This window comes from Canariomyces notabilis (assembly GCF_033297395.1).
Source record: "Canariomyces notabilis strain CBS 508.74 unplaced genomic scaffold N656scaffold_7, whole genome shotgun sequence".
NCBI classification, from domain to species: Eukaryota; Fungi; Ascomycota; class Sordariomycetes; order Sordariales; family Chaetomiaceae; genus Canariomyces; species Canariomyces notabilis.
This window is the reverse complement of record NW_027041829.1, coordinates 653,080-679,526: the sequence shown is the minus strand read 5'-3', so window position 1 is coordinate 679,526 and position 26,447 is coordinate 653,080. Positions and strand designations below refer to the sequence as shown.

Genomic DNA, 26,447 nt, shown 5'->3' with positions numbered 1-26,447 from the left:
ATTCGCATGCCACATTCACGAGCTATCAAATTGCTACCGGTACCTTTCAGTAGCTGGGGTCTTCAACTTGAGACGTCGCTTGTAACAGCTGCGGCGTTGTAGGAACAGCTAGGAAAATCCGGGCTCAAGGCATTTGCCCCCCATCCTTTACTGACTGCGCCAGAAAATGACATACCGGTACTATGCGCTATAGCGGTGCTTGCTTGCATATCTCTGGACTCACATTTGCGAATTCATGTTCTAAATATCAATGATTTGAATAGGTAGGTAAGTGGAGAGAGACACAGGATTACGATTAAGCATGGGCGATATGGCAACCCATCCCAGTCCCACGCCAGATTGCCCGCAAAATAGCCCGAGGCATCTGTTCGTCCCAAAACCTCCATCAACCCGATGCCCGGCACAAGTCTAGACGCTTAGTCGAAAGTATATGAAATCCAACCCATGCACAGCCAAGAAGAATACGACCTGGCGCTCCCGACCCAACAGGTCCCATTCCCGGCTGCTCCTGTACCCCAAGCTTCCTGCCGTACAACCACAACTACACCTTGACGGGTATCGACACCGGCGGGTTCTCGCGTACCACCTTGGGCTTTGCCCCTTTGGTGTTCAATCTCCGCCAAAGGAGGGCAATGAGAACGACCGAAACCGCCTGCGCGACCATAGCCCTGGCGTATAGGGACAAATAGCCCAGCCAACTCCTTCTCCGCGTTGCCATCTTGTCCAACTTCTTCCCCCCATCCTCAACCACAATCCTCCTCCCACCACCACCGCCACCAACCATCCGATCACAAACCTCCCTCATCAGCCTCGGGTCATCGGTAACGACACCGTCAACGGCCTTGCGCACGCTCCACTCCATCCAGGCCTCTTCGTTGACCGTCCACACGTACAGCCTGCGCCCTGCTTTTGCCACGGCCCGCCGGAAGCAGGCGCCCACGGGCCCCACCAGGGCGGCCTGCAAGAGGTTAAAATCGACATCGTCGTGCGGGTAGGTGCCCGAGGGAGGAGGCAGGAATTTGCGCGCGTAGAGCGGCGAGAAGCCGATGTAGGCTAAAGGGTAGCCTGGGAGGTGCGCGCGGCTTGCTGCGAGGTAGTGTTCCTGTTTTCATTTTTCAGGGACAGAACGTGAAAATAATGGAAATAAAGGGTAACGGATAGAAAAGGGGAAGAGGGGGAATGCCGTACGTTCCATCCGCCGAGGACTATCCTTTCTCTCCAGGGCCGGGAGGGGGGTGGGGGTACCGAGGCGATGGTATCGGCTATAGCGCTCAGCAGAGCGTCCGGGTCGTCATCTGTCTTTGTTTCGGGGGGTGTTGTTCAGTATAAGAGGTAAACAAGTAAATGGCGGTCACCAAACCTTGATGTCGAGCAGCAGCCATATTGACTCGATCCCGGGCTCCGTCATCCACTTGAGCAGGTCGACCAGCCGCGGCATGCCGACGTGCGGCTCCCTGAGCGTTTTAAGCCCGCTCAGGTAGTCCCAGTCGCAGTCGGCAATCTTTTCATCCTTGCCAAAGCACCGCTTGAGCGTAGGGTCCTGTTTGGTTCGACTCAGTTAACATTGTCTTGTGTAACAAGACACCTAATACAAAGTGCAGCAAATAAGAGCAATAACACTCCCCGTCACATGCTGTCTCGCAAGGGAGTTGGGCAAGAGAAAATTCAATTCAAGTTAATAACTAGACTGCTCACATGTGACAAGACGACAACACCGTCCCGAGACAGGTGCAGGTCCGTCTCGATGGCGTCGGCGCCGACCTGCACCGCGCCCTGGAACCCAACCATGGTATTTTCCGGGAACGCAGCATTGTAGCCCCTATGCCCGATATTCTGGGGCACAGGCCGCCGCGAGCATGATGATCCGTCCCCGAGAGCTGCTGCGGCACGGCGCATGCCGGCAGCTGGCCGGGCATACATGTCAGCGTTGGTTCGTCGGTTGTATGTACGGGTAATACATAGGTATCGGGGGTCTGCTCGTCCGCTCACCGGAATCGGATGCCGACCGTGACCGCTGTCCGGCAAGGAGGGGCACGGCTTCTGCTGACATTTGGGTTGCCGGGATCCAATTTCTCCAAGGGTGTGATCTGAATGGATTATGGATAGAGGTTGATAAATTAATGGAATACGCCCATACTTCAAAATACGACTTGCGCTGGGATGGGATTTGACAGAAATTTCAGGATGCTCTCCCACAGCTTACAAGATGCTCGACTCGCAGCCGTCGGAGCCGGACAGAACTCAATTCCCGATCCCGGGGATCCAGTTTGCGGAGTTAGGCCCCACTAAAGCCGGGCATTCCGAGTCCGGTCTAGCCGAACAGAAATGGTATTGTGGACCGTTCGCCGCCGGCCCCATGTGCTTAGCTCACCGTACCATACGCACTGTGCACAACTGTCTTGTACCTCCGTACACAAGTTGTTTAAGTAACCCGCTGCCCACTCTGGCACAGACGGTTTGTGTTCCTGATTTGATTTGAGTGATGGAACAACCAGTCTTTGGAAGTCGATGCATCTTTCTTTGGCTGCAAGGAAAGCCATGCCCAACTCCCCGTCGGATTTAGGCTAAAGAGATCTCTACGTTGCAGACGGGGAGCTTTAAGGTGGTGTAGTCGTCATCGGCTGTCCCCGAGCATTCGGATACCTGCATCTGCAATGCACTGCGGGAGTCACCAAGGGCGGATCATCCGTCCATAACACGTGTGTAAACGAGTCGCCCTGCATGCCTACTATATATATTAATGTATTGCACGGAAGTTGTCGAGAACGAAAAGCTTGCTTCATGAGATCGGCTAACATGAGTTACATGACCGTAAGCGATGTATGTACGGAGTACTGTACTGTGAATACTCCCTCAGAGCTCACTTAGTACGCTCCATAACCGGACGTAGTCCGGAGAGCGCCCTGAGCTTATACAAGACGTTTCAAGTGCGGCAAGTGATCAAGCTCCTATGTATTCTCGGTGTAGATCTTTAGTACCGTAGTGCTCGAGATATACACGTGGGAGGCCAGGATAGTCGGGGTGACTCCCTTATCTAACCCCTATTCCGTCGGCACTATATATACGTAGTCTTGGTGATGATTTCATCCAATCTCTGCCAGGCACAGCACACCTGACTTGCGAGTCAGTTCCGATGGGGAAACACTCCATACGGCAGCGGGGGACCACACAGTGCCACCCATACATACAATACCAGGGGCCTAGTTGACAAACCCACCCCCGACCACTGCCTGCTTGTGGAGACGATCAACTGAAAGAGGGCCTGACACGATCAATGCAAGCCGGTAACACTGTTCTCAACAGAAACAAGCAGCCCACCGTCGAGTTTCAAAGGGCGGAGAGCGAGTCGTCCTGTGATACTGGTGATTTGTACTCAGTACCGCCCTTGTTGTCTATGTAGTGCCTAACTGTTGCTGCCTCTCCCGAATTAGCCATGCCAAGCAACATGCATCGTAAGGGGGATGGGGCAGTTGAGTGCAGGTATTTCCTTTATTTTGGTTCAAAAAATGTGTACTTGGTAAACGCTCAGCGCGAAAGCGCCATAACGTTAACAAAGAAGAAGGAAGATGCATAACCACAGCCACTCTTCCATTCAAACCCAGATCACCCCCAGACACGGTATCCAAGAGAAAGCCCGCCCAGACCTCGCGTAGGCAAAACCATCCATCTGACGCCTTCAGTCCTGTAATATACTTACCAATCTCTTTTGGAACAAACACGTAACCCCTCAAGCGCCAGACGTCGCAAGTAACCAACCAACGATAACCAAGCAGAGAACAGCCCACTCACAGGCCAAACCCCTCAAGGACAAACCCTTCCCCCTCAGCGGCTGTCACAGGCAGTAGCCCGCCCCCGACCCCACCAAAGTCCATACTGCCCACGCTGATCAGATCATCGCTCGAGCTCAACCCGTCCTCGCTCATGCTCAGCACGCTGTGTGCTGACGCCGGTACCGAGTCCGAACCCGGACCAAAGTCTCCCAGGTTAAACCCTGCAAGGTCCCACGAATCAGGCGACCATGCCGCCGCCGCATTAGCAACCGTAGTATCTATCCCTCCATTATCCATCCCGAGCGCAGTCAAGCCGGGCCCTCCGTACATGGCGTCGTAGACGTTGATTTGCCCGCCTTCGATCGAGCTGAGGATGGCCTCCCACTCGGCGGTCGAGAGACTGGCCCCTTTCTGCAGTTGAGCGTACAGCTGCGATTGCTGCTGTTGGGGCCCAGGCGGAGGGCGTTGCTGAAGTCCACTGCGTCCCTCTACTGGGGAGGATGGCTGTGACTGGGACTGCGAGTAATGATAGTCAATGTTCTGCTTTGCGGGGACGGTTGGCGATGTCGATACGCGGGCGATCATTGCTGCTTGTGCGGCCTGAGCGTGGGTCAGGGATAGTCTATGGTCGCGCTGTGCCAGCGGCACGGTTGGCCTCGAGCTGTCAAACGATCCACGTGAGCGCGCGGGATATTGCTCTGGTCTGCCTGGTTGCGCATGTTGCATCGCCATCCTGCGCAGCTTCTCTTGCTGCAGGAGTAGATCCGTCTCACTTATGCTGGCCCTGGAATGGCGACCGTGGGTTGACTGAATCTTGTGAAGTGTGGTCGAGGAAGCCCGGTGCATTGCCGGACCGGTTAAACCAACATCCGGGCTTTGTCCTGGCGGAGTCGGTAATGATTGGGGGGCGGGCTCGTCGACGGTGACCAGCAGTCCGGCGACACGCTTAAAATCGTACGAGCCGGGCGCTTTTGCCTTTTCCACGACTTTAATCACCGCATTGACAAGTCTCTCGTTATCTTTCAGCACCTTGCTGTCCTGCTTGAGACCCATGGTTTGGTACAGCAGGGCCATGCCGCAAAGAATGAGTGTGTCCGATTTGTTGAGGCAGAAAGAAAAGGACATGCTCCGCTCGTCCAGAAGCTGAATGATTTGGATGATATGCTTGCTCGACTCTCCCACTGAGATCAGCGCTGGAGCAGCTTTAGGACCAAGGCTAGACGTTACAGCTGGCCGGTAAATAAGAGTACGGGTGTAGTAGTATGCAAGAGCCTGGGACCATGTCAGTGACGTGAACCCCGGAGCCTGGCTGGCATATCCACTTACCAAGATGGGTGACCTGCTACCGGTCACATCGGTAGATGGCTTGTCTTGCTTGAAGTTGAGTCTGAGATGCTGGGGTAGCTTCTCATACCATTCATCCAGCTCGGTCGCAAGCGCTGACATTTGTTGGAGCGAGAGTTCGTGTGAAGTTGAGGACGGGTAGATCTTTTCCAAGACTTTGCCGAGGATTCTGGAACATCGGAATAGCGCCAAAGCGCTTGACAGTCGTGTAGCCTCGCCAGGGAGGCTGGGCTGAAAGCCCTTCTCGGTGACATACTCGTCGTCGGCGTCCGAAGGGAACTCAGCATGCACGTCTTCCTCCTTGATAAGTTTGGGAAGGCCGAGCATGGCGGCGGAAAAACTAACAGGGTAAGTTTATGACCAAGACAAGACAAGTGGATGTTCCCATACCAGTCAAGCGAGTAAAGAGTCCAAAAGACCTTTTTCCGCGTCTCAATAGTGAGCACACCAAACGAAAACCTCTTCTGGCTCTGGTGCAGTCCTAGACGATGCGACAGTCCGACGGCAATGCCCTTATAATGTTGAACCCTCTTGTAATCGGCCCGGATGGTGCAATAAATCAAAGCAAGTAATAAACACTGCAGAGTCATCATGGTGTTGTCCATCAGAACAGCCTCCAGGGATCGCTGCCATTGCTGTTCGCAGGCGGCGATTTGGTGGAGATCCGGTTGTTCTCCTGACAGCGCGGCAATGCTGAACACTAGATAGAGCTGAGCCAGCTTATGATTGCTCTTAACCTTCTCCGGGTCGGCAACGAACTCCTCATAGATGCGAAGGAAAGTAGGCTTGTGAAGCACAGGGAACAACGGAGCCCATTCCTGGAAGTAGACATTGACGCATCGATCGGAGAACAATCGAGGCGGTATCCTCATGGTTTGAGCGGGCGACTTTGCCGTGAGCGGGTAGCACCCCTGAATATGTAGGAAGGCCTCCGGGTTGAACTCGGCGCACGACTTCCCATTCTCCTGGAGCTTGCGTTTGAAAGATTCTAGGAGAATGAATTAGCAGAGTTTACGGGGTCGGCAGAAGAGAACACAACGAACCGATGAAGGCCCGGCCGCTTGAAGCACCCATGAAATAGGAGTCGGAATTTTCCACGCCGAGTAGGAGCGGTGAAGCCTGGACTCGGAACGTGTCCTCCTTGGGCGGTGCAGCGTCCTTCTTCTCAGTCGCTGGCAAGGTGTGGGCCGACTCAGCGGGTGAACGGCGGTTATTGTGCATCTTAGAGAGCATCTCAATTTTCTCCTCCTTCTCATCCAGCAGGTCCTTGAGCTCGCGAACCTCCGCCTCCAGCGCTCGCACCCGTTCCTCTAATGATTCGGTGTAGCCTCGAGGGAAGGCACGGCGGCTGAGCTTGTCGCTCGTGCGGCACTCAAACCCGACATTGGCGCATTGAGAACAGCAAGGTCTGATGCCATCGCAGCGGATTTTCTTACTGCGGCACCGGTCGCAGGCCTGAGCGATGCGGCTCTGTGAGCTATTGCCCACCTTGATAACTTTCATAGGAAGAATGCCCGGCATTTTGGCGGTGTTATGTATTTCACCCCTTTTCCCTTCACGTCGGTCGCATTCGCACAATGCAGATTTATGGCGGAAGACACTGCGTTACGCAGAGCGTGGCCGTATATACGTTCCGTCCAATCGCGTCGCGGTGCGTATGCGGCGGGCGTCTTTCTGGATTCGGAGAGCGCCTCTCCGGCGCTCACACCCTGTAGAGAAGTGTAATACAGGCGCGTACCATGAACTGGGCCAGCAAAGGCTTGATTTTGGGTAGCAAATGTCGAAATTATCACAGAGAGGAAGGCGAGAGACCGAAAGTGTGTATGGGTGGGAACAGGCAGGCAGGGCCGGGGGGTTATTAAGGCATTATATTCGAGGTTTGTTAGCAACAAGCAGGGATGACGACGGTCAGGGAATGAGGGAAAAATGCAGAGCAAATTGACAGGCTCGGGCAAGTACCCACGCGGGGTCTCGCACCGATTCTGCGGGTGGGAAGGTGGAAACGGTAGGTCTGCATCTGCAGCAGGCAGGCGCTGCCATTACAAGGGTTATGGATTAAAACCAGCAGCGCTGATTGGCGGGGAGTGCTAGCGGCCCCGCTCGTTCTGCTTTCCCCAATGAGCGCCGAGGAGGGGAAATCTGGGGGAGCAGGGATGCTGGCCTACACTTTCTCCATCTTCTCTGCTGCTCCCTACCTCGTCAGAATGCGAGTGCCCTCACATTGCCTCGAAGTTCACATTTGAGTCTTCGAGATCATTGCCCCAGAAGTATTTTCTGCTCATATTCCTGCAGGCAATTGCTTTCCCTTGTTCTTTCATCCTCACAGCCCTCCTACATTCCCCCGCATTTGCAAATGGCGACACTAAAGAAGTCATTGAATGCGAAACTACGGAGTAGTGAATGAGTGAAAACGGCTGCGCCATAGGGATCGCCCAACCTGTCATTGTATGGTACGATTTCCTACAGCCGAGGATCCCAAATCCGGGGAATAGCATCGAACGTCATGGATCACGGGCCAATGCTAGTAGACCAGTAAGTAAGAGACTAAACAAGTCATGTCGCGATGCTCGCAGCTCTGATTAGGCAAGATACCCATGTTTTCTGGTACAGTCTTGACAGGTGCACGCTCGGCATCCAATTCAATTGGGGTGGTGACGTTGGTTGCTCTTCGCTGCTGCGATGTTGCTACCGGTATAGGGGCTATCTACATACGCCCTGTATCGTATTTACATCGTCCGCTATCTACACCATCGGGAGTGAAGTGATTACGCAGTGCAACTGTTCACGATGTGCCGACATCAGATCCGATTGTGATAACCACATCTGGCCGGGACTGCCTAAGCCAACGCCCCAGCATGACTATGCTCTGCCTATGGCGGTACAATTCCCAAAGATTGAGTTCAGAGCTGACGGGCCGATAACGTTAGTAACCAACACCACTTTCTGCTTGGTGTGTCTCCGTGCTAACATCTTGAAAGCAATATGATTAAGGACTACATCCGTAGTTTGAATGCTTCTGGTCCGAAAGGCATCTAATGACATGAAATCCTTCTACTGCTTACTCTCCAAGGGGCTAGACGGTACTGAATACGTATGCCTAGCCTTGAATCTCAAATTAGGTTTCATGGTAAGGATCCTACACGTGTAGGTAAGGCTGACGACAGCATTGTTATCAGCCGTTGAAACCGAAGCCATAGAATTGTTCCATTGATTCACAGCCAAGCATTAGACAGACGATGCATGACCCCGCCCACCGATCCGTATTATTTCAGTTTGACTTAGCAGGGGAACAACACCGGACGATCCGGCGAGCTGTGCTTAGGTGAGCAAGAGAAAATCTCAACCTGGTATGGCCTTCTCATTCCCAACACATTGATGCGAGCAAAAATGAGCCACCAGGTCTTTTGCCCGGGCCTTGCCTCACTTGTTATGGGAAGTGGATGCCATTCCCTCATCCTAAAGGTTTCGTTGGGCTGCAATATGCGCTACATAGACCTGTCCGGTTCTTCGCGAGACCTCAGCCCTTCCCCGCATTCCGGGATGGGTAGGCTCGAGGTCGGCACTCCGTACGAGTATTCCGTTCGGGATCTACCATTCGGCAAAAGCTTGCCCATCCCCCATCCGGATATTGGCCATGGTCTGCCGGCTGCAAATGCCTCGTGGCAATCTCACAGCTGGCCTTGCTCTCTGTTTCCTCATCCGCATGGCTAACTGCCTTACCCGTACCCGCAACATCCAAGGCACATAGACTGGCGAGTTCCCACTCTTACCGCCGGGTAGTCGAAACCTTGCTCGTCCCTGACGACGGTAGGGATGCAATGCCGGGGTTGGCTGGCACTGGCAGCTGGTTTGAATCATTTCACTGCTTCCTTGTCAGGGGCTGGTCAAGTCCGTGACCTCAATTGAAGCGGGACCCAATCTCCCTTGTTGCATCAAGAGTCTTGTCGAATTTGAAGATTTAAGGGTAAATGAGAGTCACAGGACTGGAACCTCTCGATGAGGAGAGAGACAGGAACTCCACGCCGGGTAGGGGCTTGCTCTTGAGGTTCAGGAGCAGTCCCCTGAGGCTTTTTCACCCGGTTACTGCCAATCCCGATCTTTCCACTCCATCGACCTGAACACCGTTTTGATTCTCAGGATGCAGAGCATGGGAGCGTTTGCATGCCGTTGGTAACCTTTAGCTAAAATCGTCCGCATCATTGGACGCCTCATTGCCAACTAGATCTGATTCGGTAGTTTCCATCGGTCCGAGGTAAGCCACCACGTTTTCGTCGAGCAGTAGCGAGCTTCTCTGCATGAGACCCTGTCAGTCGCTAAACCAGATTTGTGTCCGCACAAAAGATCTCTCTCATGAGCGGCGATCGCCTGGGGCTCGAGCATGATATTTCCGTGGTATGTACGTGTACTGACCTCTTTCTCCAGAGCTTCAATGGCGCTTTCGAGAATACTTGTTTCGATGCCACGGAGGCTCAAAGCGGCGTCGAAACACTCTTTCCGCTGCAGGGCAGAAGGTGTGCTCCCAGGTGTGCTTGACTGCAACTGCTCCAGTTGGGTTTGGAGGTTCTCTTGGATGACAGTGACAACACGTAGCCTCAGCACTGCGAAGAGGGAATGGCCTTGAATCAGGGTCTTAAACTCCCTCGTCCGATCTGTTACATCTTCTTCTTGCCAAAATACGCGCAGCTCTTGAGCCCCGTCCCTCTCTTGCAGGATCCGGAACTCAAGCCCATCCTCCTCGTTGATACACATCAGATAGGCGAACTCACTGGTCCAGAGGACGGACTCGCTCTCCCGAGCCACGCAAATCTGAGGAACCCCTTCAAATGCGACTAGTTTCGCCTTGGCTAACGGGTCGTCTGGGAAAGGTCTAAGCGGCAGGACAAGACTGTGGGCAGCTGACTTGGCATCAACAAAGCCGTAGCTAAACAACATCTCGGCTGCGGACTTTGTTGCCCCATAGCTGATGGTTATTTCGTCACCTTTTGAAAGGTCAATTCCCGGCCTAAGCATGAGAACGACTTCATCTTCGGGGTTCTCATCATAGTAAGCTGAAGGATTGGCTGAGTGGTTGATCATGTCGATGCAGGGTACCATGGACTCCCCTGATCTGGGCAGTTCGAGACAACGAGAGCGATATAGCGCATCAAGGCGGATCCAATCGGTAAAGCGTATAGACCCGCCCTGCCAGAGTAGCTCGTCCCAGGAACGGATCTCTGATGATTTCTCTCGGATCCGCTCGAACTCGGCGTCAAGGGCTGAGATCTTTGCCTCAAGCGCCGGCTCAAGAGAGGTACCACGGAGAAGAACCCGCTCGTCTTCGGTCCATAGCGTGGGCAAGAGAACCATCTCGGGCAGGAACTGCAGATACTCTGTCCAAGGGTTTGTAACTCCCACCGAAGAGCGGCTGCGTCGGGAAGCCAAAGCTGCTTGGACGAGGAGGAACAGCAATATGTCCGCTCGCGCAGACTACGACATAGGTTAGTCAACTTCGCCCGCGGAGGTAGGGCTTGGATTCAAGGAGAGCCGGTTACGCGATGGTGTCCGACGGCATCCAAGAGGTGCCTGAAATCCTTGTCCTCTTTTGCATACTCTTCGACAGCCGCGTCATTGAGGACAAGATGGTGAGGCACTCTGAGCAAAGCGGTAGCACTGGAGCTGTCTCCAGTAGTGTGGAGATCTCTCTCGCAGCATATACCGAAGCCTTTTTCTTTGGTGGTTGTAACCTTGACGTCGACAAAGGAGACCTCGTTAAGGTGCGCCCATACTGCGAGGTTTTCAATGGGGAGCTGCGGCCACGGCATTTCGATGTGCTGAGATTATCTCTAAGAGGAATACACAGGCTAGATCGGTTGCGGTCATGGATATAGTCCCACTGCCCAGGCAAGACCAGGATCGCTACTTGAAAGAGAGAGAGGGATGAGTGGAGAGAAACCCAGAGCCCAGCTTCCAGGTGACCGAATTATGCCTATGTAGCAGGGGAGCTACCTATTCAATGATGGGTCTGTTAGTGCTTGTCAGTTCTGAAACTGAAAAAGATGTAGAACATGGATACGGGCACTCAACACAGAAGTTAGATTCCTCATCTGCTGCTACCTGATCAGCGACTACCGATCAGATGCTGTAAATAAGCTGTTAGCTAGACCTCCCCGGTCTGACGAAGTGTTGTTGGAATCGTTACCCATGAACGATACTCGCACAGTTCCCCATCTCTGCAAAGACTGAAGGAGACTCAGGCTTGGCACCCCTCCACACAGCCTTATCGTTATCAAGGCGGGGCAGACATTTCAACTGAATGCTGCCGCACAAGCCGCATTACGGAGTCCTCAATCGCGAACCAAGGGACCTGGTTCTGACACCGTGCGCCTTTTTCGTATTTCTCTTCATACAGTCCCATAGAATCGCATTCGAAAATGCCGCGAGATCCTCTCATCGGCCTGGTGGGAAAGCCCAGCGCGGGCAAATCCAGCACGCTCAACTCGCTGACAGACGCCATTTCCAAAGTCGGTGAGTAGGACACTGTCTCCAGGTGCCCGCCTTAAGCCACTCCTCCGAGCGCGAGCATACAAGATAGAGAGGCCCGAGGTTGCTGATACGGCACTCCTGCGCAGGCAACTTCCCGTACGCTACGATTCTTTCCTCTCTGCGCTCCTTCCCAACCCGTTCCTCCCTTTCACCTCCTCGTCCTCTCTCCTAGCCTATTACGTACCCGCTCTAAACCAAAAAAAACCCACAGGTTCACCACGATCGACCCACAGCGAGCCATCGGCTACCTGCAGATCGATTGCGCGTGCGCGCGGTTCGGGCTGGAGGAGCGGTGCAAGCCCAACTACGGATCATGTATCGGCGGGCGGCGGAGCGTGCCGATCGAGCTGCTGGACGTGGCCGGGTTGGTGCCCGGGGCGCACCAGGGGAAAGGGCTGGGCAACAAGTTCCTGGACGACCTGCGGCACGCCGACGCGCTGATCCACGTGGTGGACGTGTCGGGCACGACGGATGCCGAGGGCAAGAACACCCGGGGTTACGACCCGTCGGTGGACATTGCCTGGCTGCGCAGCGAGATTGTCGCCTGGATCAGGGGCAACCTGATGGAGAAGTGGGGATCCATCAAGAGGCGGCACATCGCTACCAAGTCGACCGCTGTCGAAACACTACAGAACCAGTTCAGCGGCTACGGCAGCACCGCGTCCGTTGTGGCTAGGACGCTGGATAAGCTTGGGTTGAAGGAACCGTTGGAGGAGTGGAGTGGTGAGTTTTCGTTCCCTGTCTTTGCAATCGGAGTTATCTGTTTTACTGATGTCGGTGGTTTGTCATGGGCAGATGAGACCATCGATCGCGTGGTGAACGCGTTTACGGACGAAAAGTTTCCCACGGTGATTGCGCTCAACAAGATCGACCACCCAGACGCAGACAAGAACATTGCCAAGATTGCGAAAATGCAAGATCCAAACAGCATCGTGCTGTGCTCGGCCATTTCGGAGATATTCCTTAGAAAGATGGCCAAACAGGGGTATATCCGGTACACGGAGGGCAGCGAGTTTGTCGACACAAGGGAAGACTTGATCGCAGCCGGCGACCCCGACGGCGGTGGTTTGAAGGAGCTAGATGAGAAGAACAGGAACAGGATAGAGAACCTCAAGGACATGGTGCTCTACCGGTTCGGGTCAACGGGCGTTGTCCAGGTGCTCTCTAAGGCGGCCGAGATACTAGGGCTGGTTCCCGTCTTCCCGGTCAGGAATATAACAACTTTCGGATCTGGAGCGAGCGACTCGAAATATGTATTCCGGGACTGTGTTCTGGTGAAGAAGAACTCAACGGTGGGGGACGTGGCTAGGAAAATCATGGGGGATGCGCCGATTGCTTATATTGAGGGCGTGGGTGGAATCCGTGTTGCTGAGGATCAAATAGTCTCAGTTGGGAAAAACGATGTGAGTTCTGAAATTGGCTTCTTTTCTGGACCCCCCCGGTTATACGCCCATGATGCTGTCGACCCGGTTTGCTGACATTTGGAAAGATATTATCGTTCCGAGTAGGGAAATAGCACGGACGGCTAGTCGAACTGGGGCTCCCTCAAAACGCATGGAATTGAACACATCTGTCTGGGAGAAAAACTGTTGAAGCGAGTATGTGTAGTCCCTAAAGCACCTGAAACGTATCTGGATTAACATTGCGAATATAGATTCTGATCGCATAAGAGCTCGATTAGATCTAAAATCCGAGAATTTATGCTAACAGTTCGTGGCCGTATGACTTGGGTATCGTGACATTAAGCGACTCCAGGTTAGCTGACCAGTGTCGCATGAGACAAGCAAGCAGAGTCGAGCATTCCCAGATCCAAAAGAAAAGGGGATGCCATAAAGGAAAGATGCGGCGAAAAGCCAAAATGAGAAGGAGAGATCAAATCAGTCATGACCAGTGACAGCTCATAAATCCCCGAACTCCCGGTTCCCATTTACCCATGGATATGGATTTCATCCAACCCTCCTCAGAATCTCCTGTCCGACGAAATCGTCTGATGTGAATCTCGACATTGGCGGCCCATGGTGGGGTGCAGAGGATGTCGTCACATTATGTCATCGCAACTGCCCCACCAAGACCCGGATCGCCAAGAGGGGTAGCACCGACGAGCGCCGTCTCAATTGCAACCGGACCGAGCATTGCCCTATCATTGCGCTGGACAAATTGATTCTTTTCTTCGATTACCGTGAACGCCGTTTCCTGGAGGAAGGAGATTCGGTCGAATCTGTTTGGGGGGAGATGCTATGGAGAGTTCTAGTATTTGCAGATGATGTAGAGGGCGTGTACGATGCCGGGAAGGTACTATGAGCGGGGTTAGTAAAAGCGCTGCTCAACTTTTCAAACCCTTTGGCAATATGTAATGTAACTTACGCCGAGGATGGTGAGGAGGATATTGATCAGGACGTCTGAGCCACAGCCGCGCTCGAGGAAGACGCCGAGCGGCGGGAGGATGACGGCAAAGATGATCTTACAGATGTCGCTGGCGTAGGGAAATGGTTAGCGGATGAAATGGATGCATGGGATAGATCGAAGGGAGTCCCTTGAAACGGGGAGGTTTGGGCCGATGATGAGCATACCTAGCAGTGAAAGCCATTGTGGTGTTGTGGTCGTCGAGATATTTGAGACGTCAAGGTGGTTTGAGTAGGGATGAATTCAAGTCGGTTTCCGAGCTTTAGACAATGGGATTCGTAGTAGGGTAGTCAGTCGACTAAGACTGGCGAGACCAGTTGGGTGGCTAATGCGACGTATATATACCTGAGCGATCAGTGACACGTCGAAATTGGTTTGATTGGGGACATAGGGTACTCGTGTCGACGGCAGAGACCTGGGTGGACAGGCGGACGCTATGCAGTGCCCAGCATGTACCCGTTGGCATTAGACAAAGGTCTTGTCGCCAAGGCACTCCCGAAACTTGATGATTGGGGACTTGATAGCTGCGTCATACGCAATCGCATCCGGTCCATTTTCTTACTAGCCCAATGTCAAGTCCCTTCCAAGCTGAGCCAAGGTTCTAAGCCCCGGGAAGTGGTGCGGTGGCCAGCCGAGCTCCAAGCGAGACCAGCCCAACCGTTCGCCAGCTCCGTGGAGCTACCGTCAAAACGGTCGGATGCCCAATGGCTACTGGACAATGACATGACGTGACAAAAGCGCATGTTCCAGGGCGATGAATTTAGTGCTATCCAGCCACTGCATGAAACTCGTCTGTTGTATACATATGCGCCTGAGGCAGCCGAGTACATGAGATTTGTTGATGCCCCGTTGCAATGTTTGCGCCGGCAACATGGTTCAGTGCATGGAAATGCCGGTGTTGGATCCGGCGAATTCCGCGCCATTTGGTCCATCCGTTAACTCTTTGCACCTCTATGTCGGGAGAATCTGGGACGGCCATTGCACAACCGTGACGGCAAGTATCTGCTTGAATAAAACAGACACATCAACGGAACTACCTGCCTTGCTGCAATTGCGCGTCTACAGCTTTCCTGAGACATCCACCGCGAAGTAGATCCGCGGCTTTCGCTATGACGTTTGCAGGGCAGCCTTAGTGCCCCACCATCAAAAGGCCATGACATCACTCCGTCATAGCAGCCGAAACTGCGACGGACACTTGTGGCGCAGGCCTTTATCGGTAGGTACCCGAGGTATGTACCTTGGTGTATCCGTAGAAATCGGCCAAACTACACTACACAAATGTACTCCGTCCATGTGTACCTGACTCGGTAAGGGACGCCAAAGTTCTTAAGGGGATAACGTTACCTTTACAAACCTGTGTGAGTCCGATCACCGGGTTGCGTTCGAACACCAGACTCGAAGTGGCGTCTCAATTGAACAGGAGTCACAGGACGGTTAGCGCCACAACGCTTCGTCAACGGGGGCGCATCAAGCCTCCCTTCAGCCACCTGCCCTGTCAGGATTTCCTAGCCTTCCAGTCAGGAGTCCAAGATAGCGTACGTGGTAGACTTGGCATCCGGTAACAAGCTGTTCATTCTTACCGGTACTCAACAGCAGTAAGGCCTCCAGCAGGTTATGCGCTGATCTTGACCTAGCATCTTCCTCTGCCTCCAAGAGCGCACAGACATACGGAGTTCCTTGGTACACCCGACAGTATTCAGTGTCATCCCGTACATATGGTGGTGTATTTCTCGTCACGTTTGTTGTAATCTCAGCGCCTCTCACTTGCACTATATTCCATCTTAGAAAAAGGGCTCTCTTAGCAAGCCTTTGCAGGGTACGGATCAGGTTTTGTTAGTGACTTGGAGCTGTCATGTACCCCTAGAACTCGGCTAGCATCAGATTCTAGTCTTGGGTTTATTAACTTACTGCTGGCTGGTTTACCTATGGCTGAGACCAATGTCAACTGGAAGTTCTTCGTTTACCGTCAAGGCAAGCAGAAGTACGGAGTACCTATGGCATTCCGGCACTCCGGGGTCCATCCGGAGTTTAAGCTGGGTCCTCCTCCGGCCCGGTGTCTTGGCATTCCGACAGCCCCACAACTCCGGCAGCGACCCACTAGCCGAGCCCTAAAATTTTGTAGAGCGCACTTTTCTCAAAACCCTCAATTGAGCTCCCCACGCAACATCCCCTCGACCGCTTTTTAACAGCCCGACACACCACACCGCAAGGCGCAGGATATCAACCTCTTTGCGTCCTAAATAAGCACGGTCAATCCCCGCCGATCCCTCCAACCAGAGACAATGGCTCCCATCGCAGTATGTACTTGACACCGCTTTGCTGTTGGCCCAGTCCCTCGGACCAGAGACTACAATGCAATCTGGATTCGATATGGATCATGGCGTGAAGCAGTAGGCTAAGTCAATCTCCTTCGGGAGTCAGCAGAAGAAGTCTGGCGCCAAGGGCAAGGGCCCCAAGGTGACCAAGAAGGTAAGTCGGCGCGGGATCACGATCAGCCTCCCTAACTTGCGTGGTGCTGACTGCGCAAACCCATACAGTTCATCATCAACGCCTCGCAGCCCGCCAGCGACAAGATCTTCGACGTCTCCGCCTTCGAGAAGTTCCTGAACGAGAAGATCAAGGTTGACGGCCGCGTCGGCAACCTCGGCGAGACCATCAAGATCTCCCAGCTGCCCGAGGGCAAGATCGAGATCGTTGCGCACAACGAGCTCTCTGGTCGCTACCTCAAGTACTTGTAAGACGCCCATCTCGTCCCAATCATTTGGCGATACAAATGAACCGCGATGCTGACAAGCACGACAGGACGAAGAAGTTCCTTAAGAAGATGCAGCTCCGTGACTGGCTCCGCGTCGTCTCGACCTCTAAGGGTGTCTACGAGCTCAAGTTCTTCAATGTCGTCAACGACGAGGCTGAGGAGGATGATGAGTAAACGGCTCGCCATTTGTTTGGAGTTCTCCGGGATCATCTGGTTGGGTTACCACATAAAAACAAAAGGGTCTAGACGGTTGTTCATAGCGGGAAAGGGGTCAAATCCATTGACGGCCCGCCGTTTGCGGCCGCCAGGCGTTGCAGCCTGCGCATTTCTAACCATCCCTTTGCTGTGCTCCTGGGTATCATGCATGCATACGTTTATATGGACTCGTAGAACTTGCAACCAACCCCCAATTCTTACGGCAGCGCCCGCATCGCCGCCTCAAAGGCGACCAGCGCCATAGCATTAGCAGGGAACGCTCTAAGAAAGCACGGCAAGAACCCCCGCCAAAACCCCCTCGCGCCACCTTCTTGGTAAACCGCCTTAGCGGCATCCCTCCACCTCGGGAACCTCCTCACGCCATCATTCAACCCACCGCCCAACGGATCCGTCATGATGCGCTGCTTGACCACGTCGCTCGGGTAGCTCAGCACCCAAAACACCTGGGCGCTGAACCCGCCGGCCCAGAAGTTGATGGCGGGGGCGCCGAGGGTCGTGCGCTCCCGCAGCCACCGCGAGAAGAGGTCGTAGCTGCCCCACCAAAAAAAGAAGAAGCTCCGGAACAGCAGCGTCGCCTGCAGGCCGTGGTACACCCCCCGCACGCCGTGGTGCCGGAAGATCTTGGCAACGCAGTCAAGGGGACCGCTGTACAGCCGGTCCCGCTTGTTGGCCGCGTACTGCACCTGCAGGCGCGCCTTGACGTGCTCGACGGGCGCCGCCACGAAGCTCACGGTTGCGCCGGCCAGGATGCCGGCTAGTCCGTGGCCGTACGCGGGCAGGGGCAGTGGGGGGACGGGTTCTGCTGCTGCAGCGGGGTCGTTTGGTGAGTGCCATGGCATAGTGTTGTTGTTGTTGTTGCTGAATAGGTTCTCGTGCAGCAGCCGCCGGTAGACGGACAGTGATCCTAGCATGACGCTGTCCATGAACATCCACCCCACCAGCGGCGGCGTCGCGCCCTTGTATAAGGCCAAGAGACCTTCATGTCGGATGGTCTGCGCCAGGCATTGCAGCGGCCCGCGGAAGCGGGATGGAGGCGAGGTTTGGAGGCGGACTTTGATCGTGTCGAAGGGGTGTCCGACTGGTTTTCATTTGTCAATTGGGGTATGTTTGGTATATGTATTTGCGAAAGGGACGGGAGGTACCTGAGAGCTTGGCTATCCCGGAAAAAACCCCCGCGACGAAGCCTTTGTAGTTCTTCGTGTTGCTATTAGGATTGCTGCTCTGGACTCGGGAAGGCTCCGGAGTCGGAGCTTGTTGCGACTGCATTTTCACCTCGGCGGCTGTTGGAAGGACTGGTCTATGAGGGAGGCAAGAGAGAGGGAAGAACGGCTGTCTCTATACTGCCGTGGCGCATAGGTTGACACGTTTAGGGGGTGCGAATGAGTGTGGTGTAAGTCATCTCCGACTGCTGTGATCGATGAATGTCGGAAGGAAATGCGAACTAAATCCAGATCAACACCCCGCTAAATGCGGTATCGGACAGGGGCAGCTCCATGGTCCAGCTTTGGCGGGGCTGCTTGCTCTGGACACGACGGAGGGCGTCATGAGTTCATAACAGCTACATATTGATGTTGAGATTGAGTAGGGGGTCAGGGGATCTCGCCGAAATCGATCCTATAGCAGTGCCGTGGTCTATGGATTAGGTTGTCCATCTAATGAACACTACGCCGAGTCCAGTTCAACACTTTAGGTCCTCATCCAACAATTCCAAAGAAACCGGGTATCACTATACAGTAATCTCTTCCCTCCACCCTCCCCCATCGAAGAAAAAGATACACCTTCTACAATTACTCAGAACCTCTTCCCCCACACCAACGAGCTACCCCCCAACTCCCTCCCAAGCAGATAGCCCGCGTAGAGACCACACAGAATCGTAACAGGCCACTTCTGCCAGTCGCGGTCCCAGTCGAGGGGGATGGGCACGGCGCCGAGCCAGGCGCCGACGAGCGCGCCGACCAGGCCGCCAAAGGTCTCGTCCAAGGGCGCCGAGAAGCCGCCGACGGCCGCCCAGGACACGGCGTCGACGCCGTGCACGTAAAACAGCGGGAAGAGAGCCAGCACCGAGAGGTGCGCCGCGCAGAGCAAAGTGTGCGCCGTGTGCGTGAGGAAGGGCGCGCCGAAGAGCACTAGGCAGATATATAGGAAGGGTGTGACTAGGCCGGAGAGGATGAGGGAGAGGAGCGAGGTCTGCATGGAATGCTCGAGATTTAGTTTGGGATAGACAAGAATGAAATAAAACAAAATAAAATGAGCACAAGACAATGACTTACAGCAATCGCGTTCGGCCCCGCGGCGCTCTCAAACCCAACCCGCTTCTTCTCCCCCGGCCGGGGCTTGCGCGCTGCCCTTGCTGCGCCGCCCTGCGACGACCCGGCGGGCGGCAGGCAGATGACGGCGTATGCGACCTGTAGAACCGCGGACAGCATGAGAGTAGTTGCCATGGCCCAGACGGGGTCGGCGACGAGGGCGCGGAAACGCACGACAAAGAGGCCGGCGAGGAGGGCGGGAAAGGCGTGCCGTGCGCTTTGGGCCAGGGGGTTCGGCTTGATCTGGATTGGGTGCAGCAGCGGTGTTGCTGTTGCTGTTGATTGCGATGCTGCAGTCATGTCGTTTTTGGACGGCGCGGCGAATCGCGAGGAGGAGCCCTTTGCAAGGGCCGACGACATTGTCACAGGGTCTACGAGGGGCATTGTGACGATGGTGGTTGGATTTCGTGGTGATCAGGGAGGCAGTTGTCAAGTGTTAAATTGAAGATGCCTGCAAGGTTCTTGTTCTTGTGCTTCTCCTCAGCAGCCAACCCTAACCCTTTCAACAGTCATTTTTAAACTTTGTAGGCCAACTGCTTTTACAGTTTACACCCCAATCCCCACCAGCCCATCACAGCTCCAACCGCTGTATCGCTCACTTGTCCTCCTGCGGCGGGATGAGATTGCGCAGCGAAAGATCATAGACAACATCCTCGACCTTTTTGACGGCATACTTGATCGAGTCGACGCGCTTGCGCAGCGTGTCATTTTTCAAATTGAGCACCTGGAACCCGGCGTGCAGGTCCTTGATGAAGCCGCTGATTTGCACTGCCATGGCGTTGTCGCCCAGCGTCACCGAGTTGACCGACAGCCTGCCGAGCTCGTCAATCACCGAGATGAGCCCCAGCAGATACTCCTCGATGGTGATGTGGAACGCGTCGCGGTCTTTGAGGTTCACAGGGACTGCGCATTGTAGTCAGTACCAGTAAAAGCTAGCCAGCAGGAAATGACGAAAATGCCGGGGGGTTTGCATGCCTCCAAAGAGCTCTCCCATGTCCTCGAGCGTGAGCAGGCGGCCGACCTCGCCCGGCTTCGTCTCGCTTGACATGCCGCCCAGCCAGGCGCACAGGATGACGGTGGATATGGCATCTTGGACGGTGCGTGTCCACTTGTAGTTGTACCTATAGAAAAAGGTGGGCAAGGTCGTTGCCATTAGCACACACTCCTCGTAGAGGTCGTTCTTCCTGTCTGGACTATGGGCGCTCTCACTTGTAGTAAGGATACTGTGACGCAAACGTCGCCAGCCTTCCAACCGTCTCAATCTCTTTTCTGATGCCGCCCTCGACCTGTTCTAGCAGGGCTGCGTCTATTCTCTCTCCACTGTCAGGGCATACTCAAACTTTGGATAAACATATTATGACATGTTGTATAGTCACCCACATTTTGACCTTGGCGTTGCATGTATCCGCGAGAGCACGCCTTGAGTAAAGGAGACATGCTCGTTCAGGTCATCGAGGATCTGATCCAGCTCCTTCCGGACGCTGGTATCCTCCTCAATCTTGGCCTTGAGCTGGTCGAATAGAGAGGGATCGATCATGGGTGGTGCCATGCTGGAAAGACGACTGTCGTTGGTCTGGATGCCTGTCCAGAGCCGTCGTGGTTGACGGGAGGAATTTGCCCGATCGTCGCTACTCAATTGGGAACGATGATGATGTATGGGCGGGCTCCACGAGTCACTCTGAATGAAGAGAATGATACTTGGGACTGTCGGTGGATATGGAACAACTAGGACGCAAACATTCCAAAATCATTATCCATCGCATCACTTGATGAAAGGCGTCAGTTGATTCACCCTGCAGTGCAAGGTAATCAGCTTTCAACCCTAACCCTCTCTCAAAAGCACAGAAAGAGGCCGGGGAAAAGGCGTCAAAGGAGAAGTCATTGTCAAGATGGTCACTTTGTCGACATTTTGAAACTGTCATGTCCGATTCCATCTGGTTTTCCTGATTTGGGTCCATCAAAGAACACACATCGTAGTTACAGACTCATCGTGTTCTTGTAATCGTAACAAGGAATAGAACAAGAAAGCCATCGTCGTCAGTTGCCCGACAGAAGAGAACACACCACAAGAGACACACTTGTACATAACTCATCAGTCCGCCGTGGCCATCCAACAAGCGTCCACAGTTGTCCATCATAGTCATCAGCCATCATCAATGTCTTCGTCATACTCGTCAACCAATCCCTCATCGATCCAGAAACAAAGCCGAAGAAAATGCGTTCATCACTTCGTAACCCTTCTCCCCTGCCCTCCATTCTCCTAACTGCAGCAGCACCGAACTCAAACTCAAGTAGAGCTAGTAAAGAAGCGCTTGAGAGCAGCCCGCAGACCGCTCTTCTCCTTTTGCTGCTCCTTTTCCCGCGCCTTCTCCCTCTTCTCCAGCCTCTTAGCCCGATGGGCCTGTGAATCTGGGTCGCCCGCGCTCGCAGAAGACGACCCAGCCGCCGTCGCCTCCTCGCCAACCGACGTGACCGACGCTTTGGTTTTGTACTCCCTGCTGGCCTTGGCCGGCGGGGTGACTACTTCCTCCCGGCTGCGGCCACCGCGGTCCTCCGACTTGCGCAGCTTAGCACTGCGCGTCGTGCTTGACCGCCTGAGCTCGGGTGGCGGTATAGCCTTGGATGACGACGCCGGCGCAGGCGGCACAGTCTCCTTGGAGCCAAAGTTAGATTCGAGCACGCTCTCACCGTTCTTAATGTCAAAGAACTTTTTGCTGACTGTCGGTGTCGGCGGCTCCATACTCGTCCCGCTCTGGCTGTGACGACGCGAGCTGTGATGACGGCGGTGTTCCGAGGACCGCTCAGAGTGCTCGCGAGGGACGGAGCGCTCCTTACCCTTGTCCGTCTTCCCTGGTGATGCAGGAGCTTCCTCTTTGGCCTTCTCTAACTCGCGAGCACGGCGTCGCTCTTCCTTGCGCCTCTCGTGAGCAGCTTGCTCCTCAGGGGTGCGGTGACTCCGGGATCTGGGGCTACCGCGCTCAGAGAAGCCGCTATCTTGTCTGGTCGGAGTGCGCGGCGGTGCGGTATCAACCCGCTCGCGTGTCGAGGTGTGGCTGTCAGATCGTCTGCGGTGAGAATGCCTGGAACCCTCCTTGCTTCCATCTCGGCTATCCCGATGAGAACGGTGGTGCGAAGAATGGTGGCTATGGCGTCTCGCCTTGCCATCTGTCTTGGCTGCTTCCCTGGTCTTGTCTTTGTCGTCTACTGAGAGGTCAGCAACAGGATCAGAAAGCTCTCCTCCAAAGTCTCCAAAGTCTCTGGATCTGGTCCTGCCTCTCTCCCAAGTACTCTCGGAGAGGTTGGCTAAACCCTGGGCAGACGGGAGTGGCATGTCAACATCCTTTCCTTTCCCCTTCACATCAGAATGCATTTCGATCGAACCACGGACAACGGCTCCTGGACCGGCACGTTCTGGACTTCCTGGTGGACTTGAGGGCGGACTAAGAGCCTCAGCGGTAGCGTAAATGACCACGGCGGCTGCAACCATCTCCTCGGCCTGCTTGATGGTGTTTCTCCTCTTTCGGCGCAGGCTGCGCATCCGGCCTAACTCCTGAGCCACAGGATCGTCGAGATCAGGAAGAACGACACCAGGTGTGGGAACGCGGAAGTCAAGAACGATTTCTCCTGGGGCGGGTCCTGTTTCATGGGTTGTTGGTCTTTGGGCAACCAGAGAGCCATCGTCAGCCATCGATCCCTCGGCACCACCAGCAACAACAGCAGACCGCGCAGTAGATTCCTCACCATCCTCAGAAGGAGCATTCTTCTTTTCTTCCTTCGCCCCTTCTTGGGCTGGTGTGTCCTTCTCAACAACGTGGAAAGACTCGGAGAGCGGAACAGCATTGTCCACAACCAACGAAGATTCCATCGATGTCGGTTTGGCTTCCTCAGCCAGTTCGCGCTGCGATGGAAAATCTTCTGGTCCGGCACGCTCTTCGGGAATCTCCTTAGAGAAGATGGCCTGCGAGCCTTCGGGCCCATCAAGCTTAGCTGCATACTTCTCCAGGCGCTCAATCACCGGTGGCACAGTAGGCTCCTTGACAGAGGTGGGATTGTGCGCAAGTAGAGTTGCAGAAATTCCCACAGCGCCGACAACGCCGGCACCGATGGCAATTTCCTTTGCATGGGATTTGTCGGCGGCTGCAACGGCCTCCTTGGCCTCTTTTGTCATATCGGGGAGAGAGACGGACGTCTCAGTCGGCAGCGTGAGAGTTGTCTCGGTTGGCAGCGGATACGTCGTCTCAGTGCCCAAGGAGACGTTGGTGGCTCTGGGGTCGTAATACGGGGCAGTGTCCTGAACCGTATATCCAACCGCGGTGCTCTCCTCGCCACTCTTGTCGTCACCACTAACCTCGACAGCACCTGGTACCTGGGCTGTGGCCAGCTCGGCAACTGAAACGGTCTCAACTGGTTGCTCTTCGGTGACAGATGTTTCCTGAGCAATAACATCTTCGGCTGTGCTGGCCTCGGCATGGGGTTCGGCGATAGGCTCAGGAGCATCGACGCCAGCCTTGATCACTTCTTGGGGAACAGCCTCAATGTCTGCAACCTGTTCGATCGGTGCTTGGGCCTCTGCGCCGCTCTCTCTAGTAAGTTGAGTCCTCGAAGTTTCCCCGTGCAGCACCTCAGATGATGGCTGCTCAAGAGCGGAAACGCCGTCTGAGGAAACCTCTGGCAACGTCGGCGACACACTCGCCTTGGCCATAACAGGGGCCGCAATACCCGGTGAGCATGCTTCCTTGTCCGGCTCAACCGTGCCATTGCCCTCCATAACGGCAGCAGTATCCGGAAGCGGGATGCTTGGGTCCTGGACTTCAGCCACCGCTGGTTGGTACGCTTCGCTCACAACGACGATGGACTTCTCAGCTGGGCTAAGTGTTGTGATCTCAGGAGTTTCTTGTGCAGCACCCTCGGCTTCGACCAACGTCTGCTCTGCAGAAGTCTCTACTATTAGAACTTCCTGTTCATTGGCTGAGTCTTCGGGTATCGACTGAGAGGTTGGCTTGTCACCGAGAGAGTCAGATGCTTCGGAAGCTGTGACAGCACCCTTGACTAGCAGTGGTTCCTCAGCTAGCTGGCTTGTTCCCATAGCCACAGCCTCATTGACGGCGCTCTGCGGGACGAGCGTCTCTTTGTGGGCTGCTAGCGGGTCCGCAACGGTGACTTTGATCGACTCTGTGGATTGGTCGTTACTAGCCAACTCCTCAACCAGTGCAGTTTCAACCAACTCAGACGCCGGGGGGACTGAAGCGGCATCGACCAGGACAAAGTCTTCCGAGGACGTATCAGCTGCAACTACGTCGATGTCGGTTGGCACATTCTCGATCACGATCGGGGTAACGTCGGCAGCCTCTACCGCATGGGAGACATGGGAAACATCTTCATGCGACATCTGAACGACTTCTTCCGAGAGCTTGACATCTTCAGTCTCGCAGGGCTTGACTTCTGATGCACTGATGGCCTCGGAGACTGCGTCGGATTCGGTTGGTTTAGCCGAAATGACTTCCTTGTCACAGACCAAACCCTCAGAGACCGTTGTATCAACTTTGGGGCTTGGTTCCTCTATTGGGGTGCTGTCTCCGGGAACGTCAGGTTCTTCAACGCTTCCGGACAACTCAGCTTTGGGAGGCTGCTCGATGCTGGCGGGTTCCTCAGCGGGTTCCTCAGCGGGTTCCTCAGCCTCAACAGCGGACTCTGCGCTGGCGGGCTCATCATTGGCTGGGCCTTCAACGCTTGGTTTTGGTTCGCGTTGAACAAATTCCTCAACCTTGGAAGCATCATCGGTAGTGGAGGGCTCTTCGGCACTACGGGGCTGCTCCTGCTCAACCACCGCAAGCTGGTCGGGAACGACAGGCTCCTCGGACACAACCGGCTCCTCGCGGAACAGCTCGTCATTGCCTGTGTCATCGTGCTTCTCTAGAATTTCTGTCTGGACACGCTCCTCGGCTTTGTCCTCGACATTGTCCGCGACCTTGTTGTCCACTTCGGGAGCACCATCGGGATTGGACGGCTGCTCGGCGTCCGTATCTTCATGGATAGTGACGGCTTCCAAGACGTTAACGGGCGGCTCAGCACAGACTGGTTCCTTGACGGCTGACGGCATCTCCTCGTCTGCCGGCCGCTCCGAGCTTGTCGGTTCCTCAATACTGGTTGGTTTCTCAGATTCAACAAGTTCCTCCAGCGCGACGGGCTCGGTGACGCCGACCGACACAGAGTCAGGAACTTCCCGCTCAGCAATCTCGTCTTGGACTTCGGAAGGCTCAACAGCCACACTTGATTCTTGGACCACATCGGTGACGGGGACCGCTTGGTCTTCAGCCCTGATGTGCTCGACACTGGACTCCGAGTTTTTGGCCGTGGCATGTTCTTCGACTGCCAGCAAAGTCCCAACTGCAACAGGCTCCTGGGGAGATGATGGCTGCCTGGCTGGTTCAGTGGAGGGCTCGAGATTTTCATCTGACACGCTCTCAAGATGTTCTGTGGTGGCCTTGGCAACTGAGTCTTGCTCAATATCCTCAGGCTCCTCATGGACGGAAGCGGCATCCTCGAGGGGAGTGGTATCGGCCCTCGGATCGGGTTCCTGGACTGGTTCTTGATGCTCGAGCGCTTGAGTTGCGTCACCAGGGGCGACCTCGGGAGTGGGTTCTCGGACAGCCTCCTCAATCTTGACAGCGTCGCTTGGTGACGGGGATTTCTCATCAACAGCCTCGGCTTCAGCAGCCTCAATCTCAGCAGCGCTGATGGGCTCAAGCACTTGTGGCTCCGCAGCAGCTTCCTCGGATTTGGCCACGCCAGTCGACGGAGGCAATTGCTCCTCGACGACATGCTCAACTTCAGCAGCATCGGTGGATTCACTTGCTTGCACCTTAGGAGCTTCAACTTCATCGACGTCGGCCACGTCGATTGCTGGAGTCTTTTGCTCTTCGACAGTCACCTCGGCTGCGGGTGCTTCGGCGGGTTGGAGTGCTCGCGGCTCGACGGGCTCCACCACGCTGGCTGGGGCAGTGTCTACACCGCATGCAGTATGTTCCTGTTCGTCCGGTTGTGGCGCCTCGGCAACTGAAGACGCAGCCTCTTCGACCGGAGCAGCCTCTTCGACCGGAGCAGCCTCTTCGACCGGAGCAGCCTCTTCGA

General features: G+C 54.8%; 10 protein-coding genes across 10 annotated transcripts in view; 2 read left to right on the top strand and 8 right to left on the bottom strand.

The window, feature by feature from the left end:
- Nucleotides 1-249: 249 nt before the first annotated feature.
- Nucleotides 250-2,446, bottom strand: N656DRAFT_777916 (PLC-like phosphodiesterase). Its single transcript, XM_064814907.1, has 5 exons — nucleotides 1,990-2,446; nucleotides 1,696-1,904; nucleotides 1,361-1,540; nucleotides 1,189-1,299; nucleotides 250-1,102 (listed from the first exon to the last, which is right to left on the bottom strand). Exons 1-5 carry the CDS (start codon nucleotides 2,048-2,050, stop codon nucleotides 542-544), a joined length of 1,122 nt encoding a protein of 373 aa, XP_064671450.1. The 5' UTR covers nucleotides 2,051-2,446; the 3' UTR covers nucleotides 250-541.
- Nucleotides 2,447-3,311: 865 nt separating this feature from the next.
- N656DRAFT_777915 (uncharacterized protein) lies at nucleotides 3,312-7,080 on the bottom strand. The gene is made up of 4 exons (XM_064814906.1): nucleotides 6,158-7,080; nucleotides 5,505-6,102; nucleotides 5,097-5,454; nucleotides 3,312-5,042 (listed from the first exon to the last, which is right to left on the bottom strand). Exons 1-4 carry the CDS (start codon nucleotides 6,633-6,635, stop codon nucleotides 3,786-3,788), a joined length of 2,691 nt encoding a protein of 896 aa, XP_064671449.1. The 5' UTR covers nucleotides 6,636-7,080; the 3' UTR covers nucleotides 3,312-3,785.
- A 2,211-nt stretch (nucleotides 7,081-9,291) lies between these two features.
- N656DRAFT_751025 (SET domain-containing protein) lies at nucleotides 9,292-11,299 on the bottom strand (the record flags this gene model as incomplete). Its single annotated transcript, XM_064813012.1, has 3 exons — nucleotides 10,646-11,299; nucleotides 9,525-10,580; nucleotides 9,292-9,417 (listed from the first exon to the last, which is right to left on the bottom strand). The coding sequence occupies exons 1-3, from the start codon at nucleotides 10,913-10,915 to the stop codon at nucleotides 9,292-9,294; spliced, it is 1,452 nt and encodes a 483-aa protein (XP_064671448.1). The 5' UTR covers nucleotides 10,916-11,299.
- Nucleotides 11,300-11,524: 225 nt separating this feature from the next.
- N656DRAFT_788769 (P-loop containing nucleoside triphosphate hydrolase protein) lies at nucleotides 11,525-13,152 on the top strand (the record flags this gene model as incomplete). Its single annotated transcript, XM_064816718.1, has 4 exons — nucleotides 11,525-11,622; nucleotides 11,848-12,359; nucleotides 12,432-13,039; nucleotides 13,126-13,152. 4 exons carry the CDS (start codon nucleotides 11,525-11,527, stop codon nucleotides 13,150-13,152), a joined length of 1,245 nt encoding a protein of 414 aa, XP_064671447.1.
- A 731-nt stretch (nucleotides 13,153-13,883) lies between these two features.
- N656DRAFT_797085 (UPF0057-domain-containing protein) lies at nucleotides 13,884-14,223 on the bottom strand (the record flags this gene model as incomplete). Its single annotated transcript, XM_064817593.1, has 3 exons — nucleotides 13,884-13,931; nucleotides 14,001-14,109; nucleotides 14,207-14,223. The coding sequence occupies 3 exons, from the start codon at nucleotides 14,221-14,223 to the stop codon at nucleotides 13,884-13,886; spliced, it is 174 nt and encodes a 57-aa protein (XP_064671446.1).
- A 2,070-nt stretch (nucleotides 14,224-16,293) lies between these two features.
- On the top strand, nucleotides 16,294-17,032 carry N656DRAFT_777909 (ribosomal protein L22e; the record flags this gene model as incomplete). Its single annotated transcript, XM_064814905.1, has 4 exons — nucleotides 16,294-16,336; nucleotides 16,464-16,508; nucleotides 16,577-16,773; nucleotides 16,842-17,032. Coding segments are annotated over exons 1-4 (380 nt in total), but the record flags the coding sequence as incomplete, so codon positions are not given.
- Nucleotides 17,033-17,049: 17 nt separating this feature from the next.
- On the bottom strand, nucleotides 17,050-18,584 carry N656DRAFT_828331 (mitochondrial carrier). Its single transcript, XM_064818533.1, has 2 exons — nucleotides 18,153-18,584; nucleotides 17,050-18,088 (listed from the first exon to the last, which is right to left on the bottom strand). Exons 1-2 carry the CDS (start codon nucleotides 18,274-18,276, stop codon nucleotides 17,208-17,210), a joined length of 1,005 nt encoding a protein of 334 aa, XP_064671444.1. The 5' UTR covers nucleotides 18,277-18,584; the 3' UTR covers nucleotides 17,050-17,207.
- N656DRAFT_777907 (uncharacterized protein) lies at nucleotides 18,548-19,743 on the bottom strand. Its single transcript, XM_064814904.1, has 2 exons — nucleotides 19,281-19,743; nucleotides 18,548-19,197 (listed from the first exon to the last, which is right to left on the bottom strand). Exons 1-2 carry the CDS (start codon nucleotides 19,674-19,676, stop codon nucleotides 18,802-18,804), a joined length of 792 nt encoding a protein of 263 aa, XP_064671443.1. The 5' UTR covers nucleotides 19,677-19,743; the 3' UTR covers nucleotides 18,548-18,801.
- Nucleotides 19,730-21,089, bottom strand: N656DRAFT_777906 (Translin). Its single transcript, XM_064814903.1, has 4 exons — nucleotides 20,697-21,089; nucleotides 20,526-20,622; nucleotides 20,292-20,437; nucleotides 19,730-20,219 (listed from the first exon to the last, which is right to left on the bottom strand). Exons 1-4 carry the CDS (start codon nucleotides 20,863-20,865, stop codon nucleotides 19,912-19,914), a joined length of 720 nt encoding a protein of 239 aa, XP_064671442.1. The 5' UTR covers nucleotides 20,866-21,089; the 3' UTR covers nucleotides 19,730-19,911.
- A 127-nt stretch (nucleotides 21,090-21,216) lies between these two features.
- Nucleotides 21,217-26,447, bottom strand: part of N656DRAFT_603605 (uncharacterized protein) — a 12,217-nt gene continuing 6,986 nt past the window's right edge. Inside the window, exon 7 of the mRNA XM_064810264.1 lies at nucleotides 21,217-26,439. Coding sequence (XP_064671441.1) covers nucleotides 21,604-26,439 — 4,836 coding nt within the window. The 3' untranslated portion in view covers nucleotides 21,217-21,603. The remainder of the gene's footprint in view (nucleotides 26,440-26,447) is intronic.